Genomic DNA, 20,118 nt, shown 5'->3' with positions numbered 1-20,118 from the left:
TTTCACTTCTTTAGTGAGAATTAAAAATCATGGTGCCACAATTTTGTTAATACAGTGACGACATTTCATGTTAGTGCAATGACTACATTTCATGTTACTAAATATATTTATTTTCAGTTTGTTCGTGGCAGTACCTTCAAAGAAATCCCCATAACTGTCTACAGTAAGTACATAATGAATATTTGTCACATATATGTGGCAAGATGTAAAAAAAAGAAAATAATTTTGTGTTTACTGAGATGATTGATAATCTGGTATTTAGAATTCCAAACAATGGCAAAACTCATCCCACTTGAATCAGGGCTTGCAGTCTAGAGGAGACCTTTCAGCCTTGACTATCCTCTTCAACTCCAATGAACCACTTCTTCACTCACAGCTTGATTCAATTGTTAGCCTGGCAAAGATGCAAGGGAGAAAGTCATACAAACATATAGGGAAAAGACAGCTAAGATGCATTCCAGAGCTATTTGAAAATTCAAATGTGTGGAAATAGAAATAATATTGTTGAAACATTTTTAGCTCATTCCACTCTCAAGACCTCAGCTATCTAAGGGCAGACTGTCAGAGAATTCTAACGTTTATGGGCTGGTGGTTCAAAAAACTCTCCCCATTCAAAATTGGATGAAGGAACAAAAACATTGTCAGGTGATAAACCTAGAGTTTCTAGATTCCAAGGTTTCTTTTATTCCTGACTCTACCAGATTATCAAAATTAAACCTCTATTTCTTAACCATGGTAAAGGTATTTCATTTGCATAAATGTTAACTCATAGTATTTCTTATTCAGTGTAGTTTTTTCTTTCTTTGTCTTTTCCTCTTTTCCACTGCAGCTTTCAAAGCAGAAATTCTTTTTCATTTTGTTTTGACTCTACAGTTCAACACTCAAAACATATCAGTAGCTAAAACGTTGCACCCATTTTTACATTTATTTTAGCTAGAATTGTTCTATTTTATACTGTGAGCATCCTGTTATTCAATTAAGAAAATTTTCCTTAAGATTTACACCAGATATGGAACAGGCATAAAGATGATGTAAGGAGCAAAACAAAATGTCTGCTGTTCTTACTGATTTCAAGTATGTGATATTGACATGGACAACCCTAGACTCAGGCCAGATCAGCACTGTTTCAAAGATTTAGTTGGAAATAGTTATACTTCCACATGGTTTAAATTCCGGTCTGGAAGTATACAGTCTTGTTAAAGATATATTTTATTTTAAAAAAATCAGAAAACGTTATGAGCTCTATTCATCAGAAATGCTATGTCATCTTCCTCCATAAAAATTATGCCTGCACTGCATTTCCCTACTTTATCCATGAGAGGTTCACCATTTTCTCTATATATCAATGCACTATTTTGCTTACAATGACCTAAAATATTATAATTCCTATATTTTCCTTTACTTACATTGGATACCTACTCACAGAGAATAATCTACATTTTATGAAATTATGCAAGTCTAATGAATCTTGTCTACCTACTCACAGCTCTTGAAAGAGCTCTGAGATTTACATTCTGATGTGGAATGTCGCTTTAACTCCTCTCTGACGTGTATGCTGTTACTTGGAAGCATAGTTGAGATAGAGGTTGAGACTAATTAAACCAAAGATTCCATTTTCATGTTCCTTTATTGACCTGTCTCTAAAATTTCTTTGTCTTATTATGTACTATTCTTGTCCCCCAAATACCTTACATATTAAATTGTATGGGGGAAAAATGCTCTCTAGTATATGTTGCCATTTGAGGTGGAGAGGAATAAAATCAGTATTTAATCTTCATCCTTTGACCTGTCAAAACTATTTAAGTATTCAGAAAAGCAAAACTGAAGCAGAACTAGGAACCAAATAAATATTCTAAACTTCAAGTTCCTTAACATGAAGTGTATTTTTAAGCTAAAGCTAATTAACCCATTCTGATAGTAGCAGCAGAGACCTCTATGGATTTGACCTTCATGGAAAGGTTTCTCTGTGGCCAGACCACCTGCGGAATGGATAACTGGGCTCACCAATTTGATATATTTCAGAGTTTCATAATTTGAGATCTCAACATGTTAAATCTGAAAGAACTGAAACAGTCACAATTAAGCCCTGGAATCCATATTAATTCAAAGAGTTGACACAGATACAAATTTCAAACACCTGAAGTGAAAATGTGACAGAAATCCAAATGTACTAACATCTTGCCTCTAGTGTGTCAACACAATCTGTTACAACTGCACAGACAGCTTTAGTTCCTTATCTAATGACTCCATCTTTTAAGGCTGTAATTAGAAATGATAAAAAGTCAGTAGCTCTGGTATCTGACTCCATAGGCACACTTTCAGTTAATCTATGCAATCAAAAGCTGACCAAATTGTTGGCTACTATTTTAAATATATTTTGCACATAATTATTTCAGTTGAGTGGATAACATACATTCAAAATACTTAGCTTTCAGTTTAAAACTGATGATGAAAATTATAGTCATTTTAGCCTGTAACAAATATTTAAATATATGATCATATCATATTTGTTGCATAGAGCTCATGGCTGGCTGACTGAAAAAATCCATTTTTAAGTATTCTGAACTAATTTTTTTTTTAAATTTTCCTTTCTATATCACTGTCATCAAATGCATGAAAAATATTTCAAGTCTTTTTCTTTCAGTGTCTTCTTCTAATTGAGAAAGAACCCAACAATGCAATTTAAGATACTATGAATTGTATGAAATTAATCATGTTTATTTGTCTTTGTTGCTACGCAGCCAGTATTTTCAAGAAGTACAAAAGAAGGTAAAGAGCTTTAGTGCTGCAGTTCAAACTTGTAGATTTCTAGGTAGAATTCCTCACATAGAAAGTATATATTTCACTGGAACAAATCAAAGTCACTGGACTTCAGAGTTCATCTGGACAAGAGAAGATACTAGATAATTACTATGAATTATTTCCTGTATATGACTGCCTGAACATATTACCACATCTGATACCTCAGTACCCAACAAAGACCAAAGGGGAAAAAAAGACAATTTCATTCAGGTTGTTTTTATGTAAGCATCATTTATGTTCCACTTTCTATACTTTCAGCAACTAAAATTATAACAAAAGTTGTGGAACCAAAAATTAAAGTGATTGAAAGCAGTCTTCAGCCTATTATCAAAACAGAAGGTAAAAATCAATGTATACATGGTTCCTTAAAAATCCATGTAATAGACTGATTTCTATGAATGTATCTACATTCTTTTTGAAACTAACATGCTAAATATTTCCATATCGATGGCATGCTCATTTAACAGCAGAATGCAGAATGCAAGTTTATTTAGAAGAGTAAATGTGCATTCCTAATACCTTCAGTACATTTGCTTGTATCTGATTTCATTTGAACTTAATTTGCCATTGCATTAGCACTAGTACCCAGATACTCACTAAACTGAGCTTTCTTCCCTGCACCTGGACTCTTTCAGAGAGTGTACTCTTTATAGCTGTGTTTCCAGTCTCCCCATGTCAATCTCTTTCATACTGTTAGAAGGTGCTCCAAAAAAGTGCACATATCTTTTTATTCAACAAATTCAAAGAGCACAGAAGCTGTATATTGAAGAAAACTTTTTAAATGTACATCCACACATGATATACTTTTTAATTAAACCACTAGGAACAGAGGAAATAAGTAGTTGGTACAATGAATCAAACCTTAGAATCCTTAATTCCAGCCTTGAATGTGTGTGTATATTTTACATATTCTTATATATAGTATTATATATTCTTGTATGTATATATATATGTAAGATGGATGTTCCTTGGATGTTCAGTGATTAGGGCTCAATGTTTTCATTGTGGTAGCCCAGGCTTTATCCCTGTTTGGAGAATTAAGATCCTGCAAGCCCATGTAGCATGGCCAAAAAAATAAAATTAAAATAAATAAAATTAGGTTGTTTAAAGAGAGAGAGAATTTGGTGCTTTAAGAAGTTAAACCACAGAAATTTTTGTTTAGAAAATATTTCTTGATCATTTTAATGAAAAAATAAAATGGTCCTTAATTTTAAAATTCTTGTACTATTTTTTTTAAATTAGATTCCCTAAAATTGTGTATAATCACTTGCACACATCTTCTTCAGTAGAAATCATTCAGATGCACTATTTTTGTTTTCCAAGATTCATCTCTTTTCTTTCAAGCTTCTTTCAACCTATCTATCTTCCCAGCCTTTGTGAACAGGATTCTACTGTATTACTGTTTCTTCAATTAGGAACACAATGGAGCATCAACTCTACTTGGGTTCCTCCTATGAAGGGAACTAAGATGAAAAATGGGATCATGTCCCCTGTGCATTAACAACTCTTCAGTTAAAAAATTTGGAAATTTGACTTTATATAACATAATGAGGGAGACAAATATTAATACTTGCCTTGGCAGCCATCTATAATTTTGTCATCCTAGGATTGCTATTGGCATTTCCTTCTCACTGTTTAAACTTTCGCTGATTCATTGGTAACTCCTGAATTCTTACTACATATGTTAGGATGTTTCTTAGAAAAGGCACTTAACCAAATTTTAGAATTAGGAATAAATCAACTGAAATTCAATTCAATAAATACTTATTGTACCAATCCTGTGCTGGGTATTTTCCTAGGTGCCCACCAGAGTAAATATGAAAAAAAAATTTTTGGAAGTAAATTCCTGCCTTCATAGAACTTAAGGGTGGAGGATGTTTCTCAAATGCTAGTTGAGGCTTTTCTAAAGAAATGTTTACTTGGATATTTTATTAACTCACTTCCTGCTTTTAAACTCCTTAGCTGTTCTTTCCCTTTGAAGTTTCCACACCTTAAAAACTTGGCGTTATGTTTTGATACTCAATGTCCCTTGACCCCATTGATCAAATATTATGGTGTGAAATACTTACTGTTCAAATCAGCTGTACTCTTGTTTCATTATTTTAGATCTTCCTAGACTATTTAATTCTGGGTAATGGTGTACATTGACAATTTCTGGACAAACAAATAAACCTTCCCAAAGATAAGGAAATGTAGCTCCATTCAACTCTGTTAAAGGGTGTTGCTATATGAGTTAAATGTACTGAACTTCTCATCTAATTACTATGTAGTAATGTAGTAATCAGCTTTCTAACATTCAAAATGATTTTCTCTTGGAGCAAAATCATTTTGCAAGTCAAATGTAACACAACTTTTGCATTTGAAGGACTGTTTATTAATTAGTAAATATTTGCAGCATTCACATAGAAAAGGTAAGTACTCCCATTTTCCCATAAAACCTGAAAATTGTATCTTAAAGGTAGGCATAAAGTTGGGCTTTTTTGATGTTCAGTTATGCCCATTAGATAAAAATATAAGATACGGAGTAGTTAAAAATTAAATTTAAAATGTAATAAGAAAAGCTAGTAATAGACATCAGTATGGTAAAGTAAGATCTACACTAGCTATCACTAGAGCAACTGAAATTTGTACATACTGTGTGATTCACAAAGTATAGTCATATATAACATTTTGTGTGAACAGAATTTATAACTATGAATAAATGGATCAATTAAACATTCGTTTAAATTCTAAAGCTGATGAAATTCATTTTAGTAGCGCACTAATAGACCCAGGAGTCATTTGTTCTCCTAAATACTACTCAATCTGAAGACAACGGGAACTATTTAAAACCGATTTCCTAAAACCTGAAAGTACTTTGACATTTCAGCAACACCAGTGTTGAAATAAATTTCCTGTTCTGGTAAATTTAAAGGACTGCATTAACATGATAATTTGTCTCCTAAAACGACGCCTCAGGACGCACAATACCAAAGGTCAAAATTGAAGGTGATCCTGAATTCAGACTGATTAAAGAAGGTGAAACGGTAACTGAAGTGATCCATGGAGGTGCGTTCTGTTTCCCTAGCCTATTTAGGATCACTGTGAACATTTTGAAATTGTGCTGGTTTAAATATGTTGAATATCTGATGTTTTCTCTTGATTTTTATACACATTGGTGAAAAGCTTTTATTAGTTATGGATTCTTATTAGCCAATCAATTAAAATATAGTTTACCTTTTAATTGATCTAGTTGGATTCGATTTTACCATTAAATCACCAGGTCCAACAAAACCGTCCTTACTCTGCATATGCAAGGATGATTATGAATATAATGAAAACAATCACATCAATACCAGATAACATGTTGGTCTTAGAAGAAAGAATGAGAATTCGTAAGACTAATAAGCCACAGCCTGGACTTTTTATAAGGTTCCCATTCTAATGATGTGTAATTCCTTGGATTCTCCGTAAATGCTCATTGCACAGTCAGGAGACAAGTATGACATGGAGTGTTAGCTTGACAGTTGACTCTCTCCTTTACCCAAGATTCAGGACATGACTACTATCTCTATTATCTGAATTTATTTGAAATATGTTCTCCAAATGATTATGATTGATTTCTAAATGGTATTACTGTGAGAAATACATTTAATCAAATGTACATTTAATACATTTGATTAAATGTCTAGCTTATGGCCATACACCATACGAGGACAAATCAAATGCATTTTTCTTCCCCAATTTAGAGCCAATTATTAAAAAATACACCAAGATCATTGATGGAGTGCCTGTGGAAATAACTGAAAAAGAAACAAGGGAAGAACGAATCATTACAGGTAGTCTTTAATTCAATACTATAGAACACTGTGTGTGTGTGTGTGTGTGTGTGTGTGTGTGTGTGTGTGCATTCAACGCAACCCTATGGACTGTAGCCTGCCAGGTTCCTCTGTCCATGGGATGCTCCAGGCAACTATGCTTGGATTACAAAGAGCAAATCACACTTAATCCTAAAATATCTCTATAAGAATTACTAAAGAACTTTAAGTCATTTTCATGGTGGTTACTGAAGTTATTCATTTCTTTTTTGGTAGAAATAATACTAACTCTAAATATATAATCTATGTTTTCTCCTGAATTGGAAATTTGGGAGCAAATCTATAAGCATGTGTTTTTATTATGAATACACATATGTATTATATAATACATTATCTTCACTTTGCTATTTATTGAGTTACTAAATCCTAAAAGAAAAACCATTCCCTCCTTTGAATTTTCCATTAATCTTAAGGTCTACACACCAAACTATATGCAAGTTAGTATAAAACAATTTATAAATAATTTCAGTAAACCTCTATATTAGTCTGCCACCAATGAATTAGCATAAAATTCTGAATTCAGCTATTTTACAAGTATTTGTCTAAACAAGCAGTCAGCACCTATGGCCCATGCCATCTTTTAATACTTATGTAAATAAAGTTTTATTGGAACATGATGTGACCATTCATTTATACAATGTCTATGGCCATTTTCACACTACAAGGGAAAAGTTGAATAGCTGCAACACCAACCATATGGCCCATAAAGTCTAAATTACTCACTATCTAACTGTTACAGAGGAAGTGTACCTACCCTTGTTTCAGGTCTTTTTGTAAACTGTCTTTCCTTTAGGTCCTGAAATAAAATACACTAGGATTTCAACTACAGGTGGAGAAACAGAAGAAACTCTGAAGAAATTGTTGCAAGAAGGTCAGTATGTCTAGAAAAATAAGAACGTGACTTTTCTTAAGCTATCTATTTATATCAAATTCTAATATAATCTTTGAGGCCTTTTACATTTTCTTCTCTATCTCACTCCTTTGTTCTAGTTCCATACCAACACAAGAAAAAAATCCAAAGATAGGGAATGAAACTCAGATGATAGTCATATTGATGGGTTTGTTCTGTATTTGTTATATACCATTCAACAACTTTGTAAGAAAATTGGCTTATCAAAAAATAGCACTAAAACCCAAGAAGAACCACGTGTTGGTCTGGAATTTATTGTTTGGCAGATGCCATTATGTATCACATCAAATCTCCAGCCTTTTTATTACATAAACCAACTTCTGCTGTAAACATGTATCCTCTCAGAGGTCACCAAGGTCACCAAATTCATTGAAGGTGGTGATGGTCATTTATTTGAAGATGAAGAAATTAAAAGACTGCTTCAGGGAGGTTAGTAAAAGGGAAACAACTAACCCACTTAACAGGTTCTGATAACTGAGTTATTCAGCTTTTTAAAGACTGAGCATTCAGGTTTGTTTGTTTTTTAATTAGGTTAAAAAACAGCATCAAGTCTGTCTTAACAGATTGATTGGGTCAATGGTGGTGAAAGTAAGAGGTATAAAGAAAGAATTACTAGCTTAAACAGTCTTTAAAAAGTTCAGTGGGGAGCAATGAATATTTTTTTGCTCTGATACAGACAACTGTAAGGATATTCTTAGTATGTGAAAGAGGGATGCTTTTAAAATTGGTAATTATTAAAAGAAGCGCAAATTGAAATAATTTTTCTATTTTAAAAAATGTATTCACTGCCCCCACAACCATAATAAAAGGCATGTTTATGAATTTTTTTAAGTGCATAGAACTAGCAAAAAAAATTGCATTTAGCAATTTTATTTTCCAAAACTACATTCTCAGGAATGGGTTATCTGTTTCTTCTAACAGTTCAAGTGATAATCTATACCTGGAGCTGTAAATTATTTTGCATATGAAATTAATTTTAATCTTTAAAATATGGAATGTTCTCTATGGCATTAAAAGGACCTACTTTTAAAAGGAAAGAAGAAAAAGAATTCAAAATCTTACACAAGCTCTCAATGGTAATTACACAAAGAAGTTTGACTAAACTAATTTCTAATTCATTTTATTAACAAAAAAAGTACTTAAGAAATTGTTTTAGAGAAACAAGAATTTAAATTATCTAGAAAAATCAAATATGTTCTTTGAAATATACTGTGAATTAAGAAACACAACTTAAGTTTAGTGTTTATCCAAAGTATGGTTCCCATTAGCTTTTATGCTTAAAATTTTAAAAATTATAGTACTATGTCCAAGAAGTTGTCATTTCTTTTGAGACTGTATCTATGTTTAGCAATTATTCTTTATTTTTACATAAGCAGAGTCTCTTGCATAATATTGATACTGTTCAGCAATAGTAAAAATAAATAATTTTTTTGAACCAATGATTGAATTTCCCCTCAATAGAAAAATGTGTGTCTGAAAAATACAAGACTTCCTTTCAGACTGCTGGGAGTATATGACACTCCCAAAGCCACAGTAGAACCAGTTTCCTATAAGCTATAATACAAAATTTACTCACCTACACCTAAATGCTTACACTCTACTAGAAAAAAGGTGGAGATTTGAGTGAAGAAAGGCAGATATTGTGAAAATTAAGTTGAATTCTTTTTTTTTCAGTCCTTGCCATAGTAAGCAGCTTTGTAGAATGGCAGTGCTTTTTAGAGAATGAACCAACCAGTAGTTGCACTTGTATATATTGCTTTAATTTATTTAAACTTCAGGTAAGTATGTTTTCCTCCCCTTCAATACGCCCCTGTTATCAAGTCCGTTATACACAACGAACTGAGTTTTGAAGAATAACTTCGACCCAAAGAAGATAATACCTGTTACAAGAATAAAATAATCTAATTTTAATCAATAGAAATAGAATCCTTCTTTAATTCTGGTTTCTGTTCATCCCAGAGGTTGATCCCTTAATCTTCCAGTGTTTGGTTTCTCTACATACTTATAAAGCATTCATTTTGTTAATATCACAACATAAATTTAATAGTTTTTTTTAAAAGATGTTATATTTTATATTGGAGTACCAGTTAACAAAGTTGTGATAGTTACGGATGCATACACAGCAGAGCTGTGCTGTAAATATACATGACTGAGCCACACATATACATGTATCCATTCTCCCCCAAACTCCCCTCCCATCCAGGCTGCCACATAACACTGAACAGAGTTCCATGTGCTGTGCAGTAAATCCTTGCCACAGCATAAATTTTTATCAAAACATTTCCAAGGATTCTTTTCTCGTAAGGAAGACAATATAAGTGGTATAGTTACTAATACCTGGACATTAACTGGACATTCTAGTTTTCTTTTTTCCAGCCCTGTAAAACCACTGGGTCAACACTGAGTAACAAGTGTCCTCTTGTCTAGATCCCAAGAAACACCAATGAAGCTGGTGTGAATAAAGATTATGTCATGCAAGATAGGCTTTTTTTTTTCTTTCAGAATATTGATCTATAGCTAAACTATGGTCTTCATCTCAAAGCTTGTAGTTTTCTATCTGAACTGCTCATTTTATGGTACATACAGTACATTTTGATGAATTGAATGTATTCCTCAATCATTTAGTTCATGTTTATAAACTTGGCTAAATGGTCAATTGGGTACTAATACTATGATTTGTTATTTAAATACTTCAGACTCCTTAACTAAAATTCTTCTCAAAAATGTGTACAGTTGTTCACTCTTATCTTAAATAGAACTACATTTACTGAAACTACTGAAGTAATTAAGGGAAAATTGCAGAAAAGTAGGCTATGGAGAAAGGAACAACAACAAAAAGCTGTTTGAGAAGGTTTTGATAAATCTGCCAGTATAACATTTGAAGATTTACAGCCTCTGTACGGAACAGAGGATCAGGTCCTAGGTCTGGCTTTCAATCTGGGCTCCCACTTGAACTTAAGTAAACTGATGTGTTTCTGTCTTGTTTTCCTAATCTGGGAAGTGGGGATGGTAATGTTACCTACATAAAAATAAACCAATATATGGACAGCACTTGGAATAATGTTCACTGCATAATAATAATGTCCTCAGTGATGTTAGCTACTATCAGGATTATGTCAATTCACACTAACATGGTCAACAAAGTAATATTTTATGCTCTACTTTAAATTTACAGAGTCATAGCTATGTAAAAATACAACAATCTTGCAGATAATTGGGTGGAAACACTGTGTGTGTTTAAGGAAGCATGGTGGGGAGGGGCATTCTGGTGGGATCATGCCAATGACCGGTTTACCTTAACGCTTTTGCTTCTCTAGACACAACATACAAGTGTCATTCAGTTCGAAATTGTAGAGAGCCACTGAGAGAAAATCTGATTTCCCGCATTTTAATTAAGCTTTTCTTCAAGAGATATTTGTTTGCCACAGTGAATATTTCTTATTTTGATTTTGTCATAGCCAAATAGTAATAAATTAACAAGTTAGGTAATTAGATGTGCATTAATCAGATGCCGCCAAATTTATAAAAGAAAATTGAGTGTAAGGGCTTGTTTTCAAAACTAATGTTGAAATCTTGTTTTAAGTTGCATGATAAGTGCTCTTTGGAATTAGTAAGTCCATTTTATACAATGATTTCCATCTTTTCGTGACAATATTTCCATCTTTTCTTGACATTTTTTTTGTGGCCAAATAAACCTGAAGTTAAGGGAAATATATCCGTTGGAGCATACTCATAATTCAGACTTTTCTATCTAACCCAAACTCTCCCCTACTATCCAATCTGAGAAGGTTTTCCATAGTTCTACATTTTACTATAGTATTAATGCATATGATAAATGGTTATGTAACTTATATCCAAGCAGAATAAAAAGACATGCTGGAAATGTGCTATGTAGACAGAAACACAATTCTTCAAAAAATACTTAATATTTCTTTTTTTTTTTAAATTCTTGACATTATACAGCCGAAAATACTGTTGGTGATAGTTTCATGTCTTACTTTTATGAGATTTCAGAGAATTGAAAGAAATATATTTATATATCATAGAAAAATTTTGACTTCATTTTGAGTACAGATAATAAATAAAAATCGAGAAGTCAAACTTTGGAGAAAAAATAAAGAAGGTAAGCAGAGTAGCGAAGTCGCTATAGGGACCATATTTATTCTTTGATCTCAAATGTCCAACAACAGAATGAAAATGTGAATTTCAGTTGACCAAGTAGTCTTGTCAATAAGTTAAAAGAAAAAATGAAGAACTGGGAAATATTTTGCAAAATATTGCATTGTATGAACACTGCATTGTTATGAACACTTGAAATTCTAAAATATGAGCTCTTATCATTTTTAACTATTTAATTTTTAAATGGTCTTGTTGGATTGGAATTCGATTCAGGAATTGAATTGGTACAAACTTCTTGAATTGCTTATTGGCATACTTCACATATTAAAAGTTAATCAAAATTAAATTACAATGAGAATTTTACAGAGGCAGAAATCTGATATATCACAAATAGGAATGACTAGGAAAAAAATGAGTGCATAATTCTGGGAATATACTTCTGCTAAACTTCATAGGATGTTAGACATCCTTTCATCATAAAGTGATGCCTCTTACAAAAAGGATGAAAAGTAAGTCATGTAAGTCACTTACTCCATGCAAAAATGGAACACCATCTGGGGCTCCACATAACATAATAAAACAATATGTTTTGCAAAAATAGTAAACATTCATTATGATATAAGGAAGACAAATGTCTGTTGCCAATGCCAAAGTCTCACTACTCCAGGAGAAAATCTACATGTTTAAGTGATGTTTATTTAAAACTTTACACTTTTCTGCTAAACTGTGTTTTCCTGTCTCATGTTAGTCATAATTTCAAAGTATTTTTAACTACAACTGTTTAATTTCAGACACACCTGTGAGAAAGATACAAGCCAACAAAAGAGTTCAAGGTAAATATATTGATTATGGTGATTTGCATAAGTGGCACATCTGTTACAGTAAGACAAAACAAAGGAGAGTATTTTAATATACTTAATTTTAAGCAAAGTATTTTGATTATATGAACCAGAAAATAAATCTTTCATGACTCACTATTAATAAAATGTAAGAAAAGCAAACATTAAAGGAAAGAAAATTATACTCATGTAAACTGTTAAATATATTGAATCACTGGGGTAGATTAAAGTAGAATTAATTTGAAAAGAAATCTTTGAATAACAAAGTTGAGTAAAAATAAGTTGCAGGTATACCAGAACTCTGTGAAACTATTATTTAAGATGAGGCTGCAGTTTGAGACAAAAATAAATTCAAAGCTATATATATTGTACACTTATAGGAAATGATTAATATATCTATGTACAAAATGTTGATATAATGTGTAGGTTATATACATGTATATATCACCTATGTACTATAACTTTCTTTATAGCTTCATTTATGTGCATTTTCTCATCTTCCACTTAGGATATCTTATATTCTGGTATAATCAAATATCAAAGATTTCCTCTGTGAAACTTAGAATTACATACTAATAGTCAAAAGAAATTGCAAGGCTTTTCTATAAAATGCATTTATAGGCATATCTGATTTTAATCTAGTCCAATATAGACATTTGAAACTAAAGACTCAATTGTACAAATAATTTGTAAGTGAAAACTTTATCATGGATTTCTTTTAAACATGCAAAAATCATCCAAATTTTCTAAGGAAATAAAGCATAACTTTATTATGTTCATATACCTTTGATCAAAAGATGACTTGGTTTCATCATAAACAGAATATTATTAAGAAAACATAGTTCAACATTTATTATAATAAGAAATAATAGTCTTTTATAGATATAATTATGCATAAAATGGGGCTTTGCTGATGGCTCAGTGATAAAGAATCTGCCTGCAACAGAGGAGACGCAGGTTTGATCCTTGGGGCAAGAAGATCCCTGGAGGAGGGCATGGCAACCCACTCCAGTGTTCGTCTGGAGAATCCCATGGACAGAGGAGCCTGGCAGGCTACAGTCCATGGGGTTGCAAAGAGGTAGACATGACTGAAGCCCCTGAGCATGCACCCATACACATGAGTCAAATATCATATCGTTAAACACTATAATTTCATCATATTTCACTATATTTACAATCTATATTCTCTGCCTTCTTCCTAATCAGCATCTAGAAGACGATCAAGGGAAGATCGTCCTCAGTGAAAATCCAGACACCAGACAACAAAGTTTATACAACCCTAAACCAACAACCCGGTCTTAAAGGAAAAATATGAAAGCCACTTTGATGTGAAGAAATGAGCCAAGACAAAAGAGCAATTGTTGAACAATTCTGAATGCAGTAATTTTTTCTTTCTGAATGAGAAACATGAGGGAGATTGTGGGTTTAGCCTCCTGTGGGATAGAATCTGAGGGAAACATAACACCTTACAGACTTTTACATCTTGACATGAAGAGTTCCAGCTGACTTTGGAATCCATGAGAGAAAATCCTTGTCACTGGATTCATTACAATTCAAATCTCTGAGTTGTGACCTGTTATCCTATTGAGAAGATTGAACCTTGAATTTACATACGGAGAGATAAAATGCATGCAAGGAGTTACCTCTCCGTGGGAAATGGGTAAATAAAAATGGGTGCTCAGTATTAAAAAATGACAAAACCAAAATTTTACATCAAAAAGCTTTGCACATTTCTAATAAAACGTGGGTTTACTGGCAAATTATGTTATTTCTACAACTAATTTTGTACTCTTGAAATGTTTGTCTTATGCTTCTTGCAATACGTATTTTTTATCTCAAACATTTCAATAAATCCATTTTTCAGGTATAAAGAGAATTATTTCAAATGGGTAATTCAAAAAAACTCAAGGTTTAAGTTAATAAGAGGTTTGGACTTGGGAACAGGACTTTATACCTCTTTTTTTATATATAACAAATACTCATTAAAGAAGATTGAATGAATTTAGTGTTTTTTGAATTTTTAAAACTATTATGATACATAAATAGCCATTACACAATGAAGCAATAGTTAAACATCAACTGAGTGTATAATATGACCCCTGAACTGTGCTAAGCTGTGAGGATTCAAAAGAGGAATGAGACAACTACTGTTTTCAAAGGGCAAAAAGACAAACCAGTAACCCACAATGTACCATGGACTGTTAGAGAAGAATTAACGGCACGACACAAACACTTCAATTAAGTATTCCTAGGCTTAGGCTAACTTAGAAGGAGCCAAAGAGATGTCTTTAATGAAGACTTGAAGTCACATAAGTGTCCATTTCATGACAAAAGAGAAGAAGAAAACTATTTGTTTTCTGAGAATGATAAAGAGATTTGTTTGATCTACTCAGATCTCAATAAATGTCATCCTTATCTTGGACCAGAGATAAGAGCAGGTAGGGATCAGAATCCATACTGCTGAGAAACCAACTTGTCATAGCTTAATAAATTATATCATGTGTTGAATTTAGCAATCAAAAGACTGTAAAACTGAGGAAAACCAAAACAAAGATATCTCTTGGGTCAGAGGCTCAGTGCTAGAGTACTACTAAAGGACCTAGAGAGATCTGAAGTAGCTGAAAAGCTTTGGTTCTTTGAGCAGCAGTTGAGGTAAGGAAGTGAGGTGTTAAGTTCTAACAGTGCCACTGACTGGAGAATTGCTAGATAGCGTGGGTTTTCCTTTCTAGTTAGACAGTGGTGAGATTTATGCACAGCACTTAAGAGCCCTTGCCAAGAAATAAAATGTCCTACCAACTGAGTACTCAGATAGATATCTTTGGACTTTGATTTCAGCTGGACAGACCATTGCCATGACTTAACCAAAATGATTCAAAGGAGGTGGTTATGTAAAGTGGCACTGGTGGAATATACTAAACTAATATCAAGATAAATGGCTGTTCTAACCAGACAGTGTATTGTTAACTAACCTTCTGGAAGATCACAGGTTGACTGCATAGAACAAAGAGTACATGAATTCATTCATTTCACTCCCTTCAGGGTTTGCTTTTGATAATGAGCTGAGTATTGCATGCAGAGTTTGCCTTTGAACATGGTCATCATAGACAGTAGAGATGAACTTGAGGTCTTTTTAAAGACTGGCACCTTTAAGTTCTAAGGCCCTGCTTTTTAAATTTTTTTTGTACCATAGAAGAAAAAAAAATAGTATTTGCTAAACATACATACACAAATCTAGCATATCTCTGGTAAAGGATAGCCAACTGATACATGTCAATATATTTAAAGATGAAATTTAAAGATAAACTATTGATAAAATAGAAATAACAATACAAGTAAAATGAGATAAGGTTAAACTGTATGAAAGTAAACCATTTAAAATCACAAAATAAGAATTTAAAATAGATAAACAATGAATAAATATCCTACCAGGGCACTTTCTACAAATGGAAACTGTGGCATAGTATACGCTTTTATATACAATATTTATTCCTTTAAAAATTCTGAAGAGTTGTATTATCTCCAGTTCTATGTGAAAAACATGAGGCTCAAGGACTTTGTATCACTTTTCTTATTTCTTTTGCACTGTACTCTTACCTCAGGCCATCACTCAGCTTACCACATGTTCGTTACCCAACAAGCACAACTTGAATAAAACAAACACACTTGTTTTTTGAAATTGTGCTTACTCTGCACTGCTTGATTTCAGCTCTTTTTCTAACCATCCTCTGTGTAAGTAGCATTGAATTTAAGTTGAATTTTAAAATAACCCTTTCTAGTTAAGTCTGGTGTACAAGGTTTTCTACACTAACTTTGAGAAATAAACCTCTATAGAGATTCCTGTTGAGATCATGGTATCCAAGCAGCCACTGATCTACTTTCCATCACTACAGATAACAGCATTTTCCAGACCTCTATATAAACTGAGTCATATAGTATGCACGGCTTCTTTTTCTGGATTTCTCTTACATTAATATATAGGAGTGAAATGGTAGGATCATAGGAAAGATGTATGGTTAAAGTTTTAGGAAACTGGCAAATCATAGTCCAAAGGCATTCTATTGTTTTGCACTCCCACCAGAAATATCTGAGAGTTCCCATTTCTCTAGCCAACACCTGCCATGGCCCATCTTTTTGATTGTCTCTATGCTAAGAGTGGTATAGTGATTTCATTGTGGTTCTAGTGTGCATTTCCCTGATGTATGTTTTTCATCTGCTTATTTAACATTTATATATCTTCTTCAATGAAGTATCTGTTCAACTTTTTTGCCAGTTTTATTATTTTTTCTTTTTAAAATTTTATTTATTTATTTATAGCCGTGCTGGGCCGTGATTGCTGAACAGGCTTTTCTCTAGTTGTGCCAAGCAGGGACTACTCTCCAGTTGTGTTTCGCAGGCTTCTCATTGTGGGGAGCTTCTCTTGTTGCAGAGCATGGGCTCTAAAGTGTGCTGGCTTCAGAAGTTGTGGCACAGAGCTCAGTGGTTGTGGTTTCCGGGCCCTAGAGCGCCAGTTCAGTAGTTATGGCGCACAGGCTAAATTGTTCTGCAGCATGTGAGACCGTCCTGGATCAGGGGTCACACCCGTCTCCTGCATTGGCAGGCGGATTCTTTACCACTGAGCCACCAGGGGAGCTCGCCAATTTTAATTGGTTTGCTTTATTTACAAAAATAAAAAAATTACTCTTGAGTTTTGAGAGTTTCTAATATATCACATATACAAGTCCTTTATCAGCTATATAAGATGTAAATATTTTCTCCCCATATGGGACTTGTCTTTTCACTCTCTTAACATTGTTTCTGAAGATACCAACACCTACTTTATCTTTGATCTTTTTTTTTGCTTTCATGGATTCTACCTAACATCTTTCACGGTGTTGTATCTAAGAAATCTCTTATTAACCAAAGGTCATGAAAATTTTCTGGTATGTTTTCTTTCAGAAGTTTTATTAGATTAAGCTTTTACGCTGAGATGTGTTATCCATTTTGAATTACTTTTTGCTTGTGGTATAAGGTTTGAATCAAGGTTCTTTTTTCCTATAAAAAGCCAATTATTCCAGCACCATTTTCTGAAAAAAAAAAAATCCTTTGTCTACTGATCAGCTCTATGCCTTTGTCAAAAATCCATATATTTGTGGATATATTTGTTTATTTTCTCTATTCTTTTTATTCTGTTCCATTAATCTTTGTCTATCTTAATTGAAATGTCACACTGACTGTATTAAAATAGGTTTAAAATACTATTTCCTATGTTTGTCTGTAATGTGTTTTTATTTTCTATTTCACCATTTTCCACTCTTAACTTTATTGCTGTCTTTCTTCTCCTTTATCCGATTTTACTTTGATCTTGATTCTCTAGTTTTCTAAGGTAGAAGCTGAAGTCATTGACATAAAAACTTTCATTTTTCTAATACCATAGCTGAGTGGTATAAATTCCCCCACTAAATACTGCTTAATGATATGTCATAAAATTTCACTTTTTAATTTTTATTCTACTCAAAGTACTCTCTAATTTTCTTTCTAAGTATGTTTTAAAGGTCAGTTTTTTTTTAAGAAATTGAAGTAATAAGAAACATATTTATTTTCAAGCATAGTGATGATTTCTTACGTTCTTTGTTCATTTGTGTAGATCCATATTTCCATCTGGTATCATTTTCCCCTTGGTAACATTTCTTTTAGTGCAGATTTACAGGTGATAAAATGAATTTTTCTGTCTAAATAAAAATCACTATTTTGTCTCTGCTTTTGAAAACTATTTTTGCTACATAAGCAATTTGAGACTGACTGTTTTTTATTTATAATGCTTTCAGTTCAGTCGCTCAGTTGTGTCCGACTTAAAGATGCTATTTCACTGTTTTCTTGCTTGTCTTCTTTTTATTTGCTCTGTATGTAACATGACCTTTTTACCCTCTTTGCCAGTGTTTCTGAAAATTTTGATTATGATGTGCACTGGGGTGGTTTTTTCTTGTTTTTGTTCCTAGGATGTATTGAGTTTCTTAGATACGTGATTTTAGAATTTTTATCAAACCTGATTTTTTTTAACCGGTATCAATGTTTTTATTCTGTCCCCTCCTTTCTGGCATTCTAATTACATATATTAGACTACTTTTCAGTTGTTGTACATTTCACTGTTCCACATGTTTTAATTATTTTTTTTCTCTGTGTGCTTTTATTTTGGAGAGTTTCTACTTTCATACCTTCATGTTGATTAACCCTTTCTTTCACAATGTGCAATTTGACCCTAAATCTATCCCCTGAATTTTTCATTTCAGAAACTACAGCTTTCATCTCTAGAAGTTCAATTTGGCCTTTTTTTTTAATATCTCACATGTCTCTCCATAACTTTTTGAACATATGGAATATAATTATAGTAACTGTTTCAAAGTCCTCTGCTACTGGAACAATGCGCCAGTTCTGAGTCACTTCAATGGGTTGAATTTTGTCCTCATTTTTCTCCATATATACTGGCTTTGTTGCATGCCTAGTAAACTTTGATTGGTTCTCAGACACTGTACTATTTTCTTGTTGGGTGTTAGATATTTTGCATTCTTACAAATATTCTTGAATATTGTTCTAGGATATAGTTATGTCTTGGAAACAGTTTAATCTATTTGGGTCTTGCTCCTAAGATTTGCTAGGCAGTGCCCGATCTATGTAGTCTGAGGCTAATTATTCACTGCCATGTAGCCATGGTCCCATTGAGTACTGTCTCGGTGCCCAGTGAATTATGAGGTTTTCCAATCTGACTGGTGGGAACGGGTGTTTTTCTAGGCTCTTGTGAATGTGAGATACTGTTTCTGCTAATCTTTTCAAATGTTTTCCTCACCTCTGGTCTCTATTAGTTTTCTAATATAGCATGATTAATAGTTATTATTTAAAATTAATAATTATTTCAAAAATTTTCTAATATTTCTAACCACATGCTGATGATTACTCTGCTGAATACTCGTGGAAACCCTCTGCATTGCTCTCACTTTCTCTCTCTCTGCAGCTATGTCCTCTGTCCTGTGAACGCTAGCTTTCTTGGTCTCCCTTTACAGTCAGCTCCCTCTCATCACTTCCATGACTCAGCCAGTCTCCCCTGTAGGCTCTCCCTTCCTGCACTGCAACCTGCAGGACAGAACTCTGCAACAATCACAGAGCTCACCTTGCCTGTTTCCTGACTCTGACGCATCACTGACATTTGTTGCCTGATGCCCAGGCCCCATTCCTGAATACCATACTTTGGAAATTTTTGTTTTTTCCCCTGTAAGTATAAGATCTACTCTAATTTAATTTAGTTATATTAATTCTATTTCATAATCATAAACTATAACTTTAAATAGGAGCAGCCAACTGGAAGATGCTAATCATAAGAAGAGCCAGATGGAAATGTGTTGATAGGATGCGCACAGACCTATCCTGAGTAACAGGAAAAGAATTCATGATGAAATATCTTATAGCTACTACCATTGCTATGCACAGGCACTCATATATTAGACACTGATAAGGAACTGTCTATGGAGAAGGAAATGGCAACCCACTCCAGCATTCTTGCCTAGAGAATCTCATGCACAGAAGAGCCTGGTGGGCCATAGTCCATGGGGTCATAAAGAGT

General features: G+C 33.2%; 1 protein-coding gene across 8 annotated transcripts in view; it reads left to right on the top strand.

Moving 5' to 3' along the window:
* The window catches only part of POSTN (periostin), a 34,322-nt gene extending 19,794 nt beyond the window's left edge, over positions 1 to 14,528 (top strand). Inside the window, exons 16-23 of one of the 8 annotated variants that reach the window (XM_005687491.3) lie at positions 118 to 163; positions 3,061 to 3,141; positions 5,761 to 5,850; positions 6,531 to 6,620; positions 7,453 to 7,530; positions 7,915 to 7,998; positions 12,480 to 12,521; positions 13,734 to 14,528. In XM_005687491.3, the coding sequence (XP_005687548.2) occupies positions 118 to 163; positions 3,061 to 3,141; positions 5,761 to 5,850; positions 6,531 to 6,620; positions 7,453 to 7,530; positions 7,915 to 7,998; positions 12,480 to 12,521; positions 13,734 to 13,771 (549 nt within the window). In that variant the 3' untranslated portion in view covers positions 13,772 to 14,528. The remainder of the gene's footprint in view (positions 1 to 117; positions 164 to 3,060; positions 3,142 to 5,760; positions 5,851 to 6,530; positions 6,621 to 7,452; positions 7,531 to 7,914; positions 7,999 to 12,479; positions 12,522 to 13,733) is intronic. The other 7 variants (XM_005687492.3, XM_013968198.2, XM_005687493.3 and 4 more) reach the window with 7 other exon arrangements.

Source organism: Capra hircus, chromosome 12, assembly GCF_001704415.2.
Source record: "Capra hircus breed San Clemente chromosome 12, ASM170441v1, whole genome shotgun sequence".
In the NCBI taxonomy this organism is placed as follows: domain Eukaryota; kingdom Metazoa; phylum Chordata; class Mammalia; order Artiodactyla; family Bovidae; genus Capra; species Capra hircus.
The sequence above is the reverse complement of the archived record's forward strand: the minus strand, read 5'-3'. Positions and strand labels throughout refer to the sequence as shown.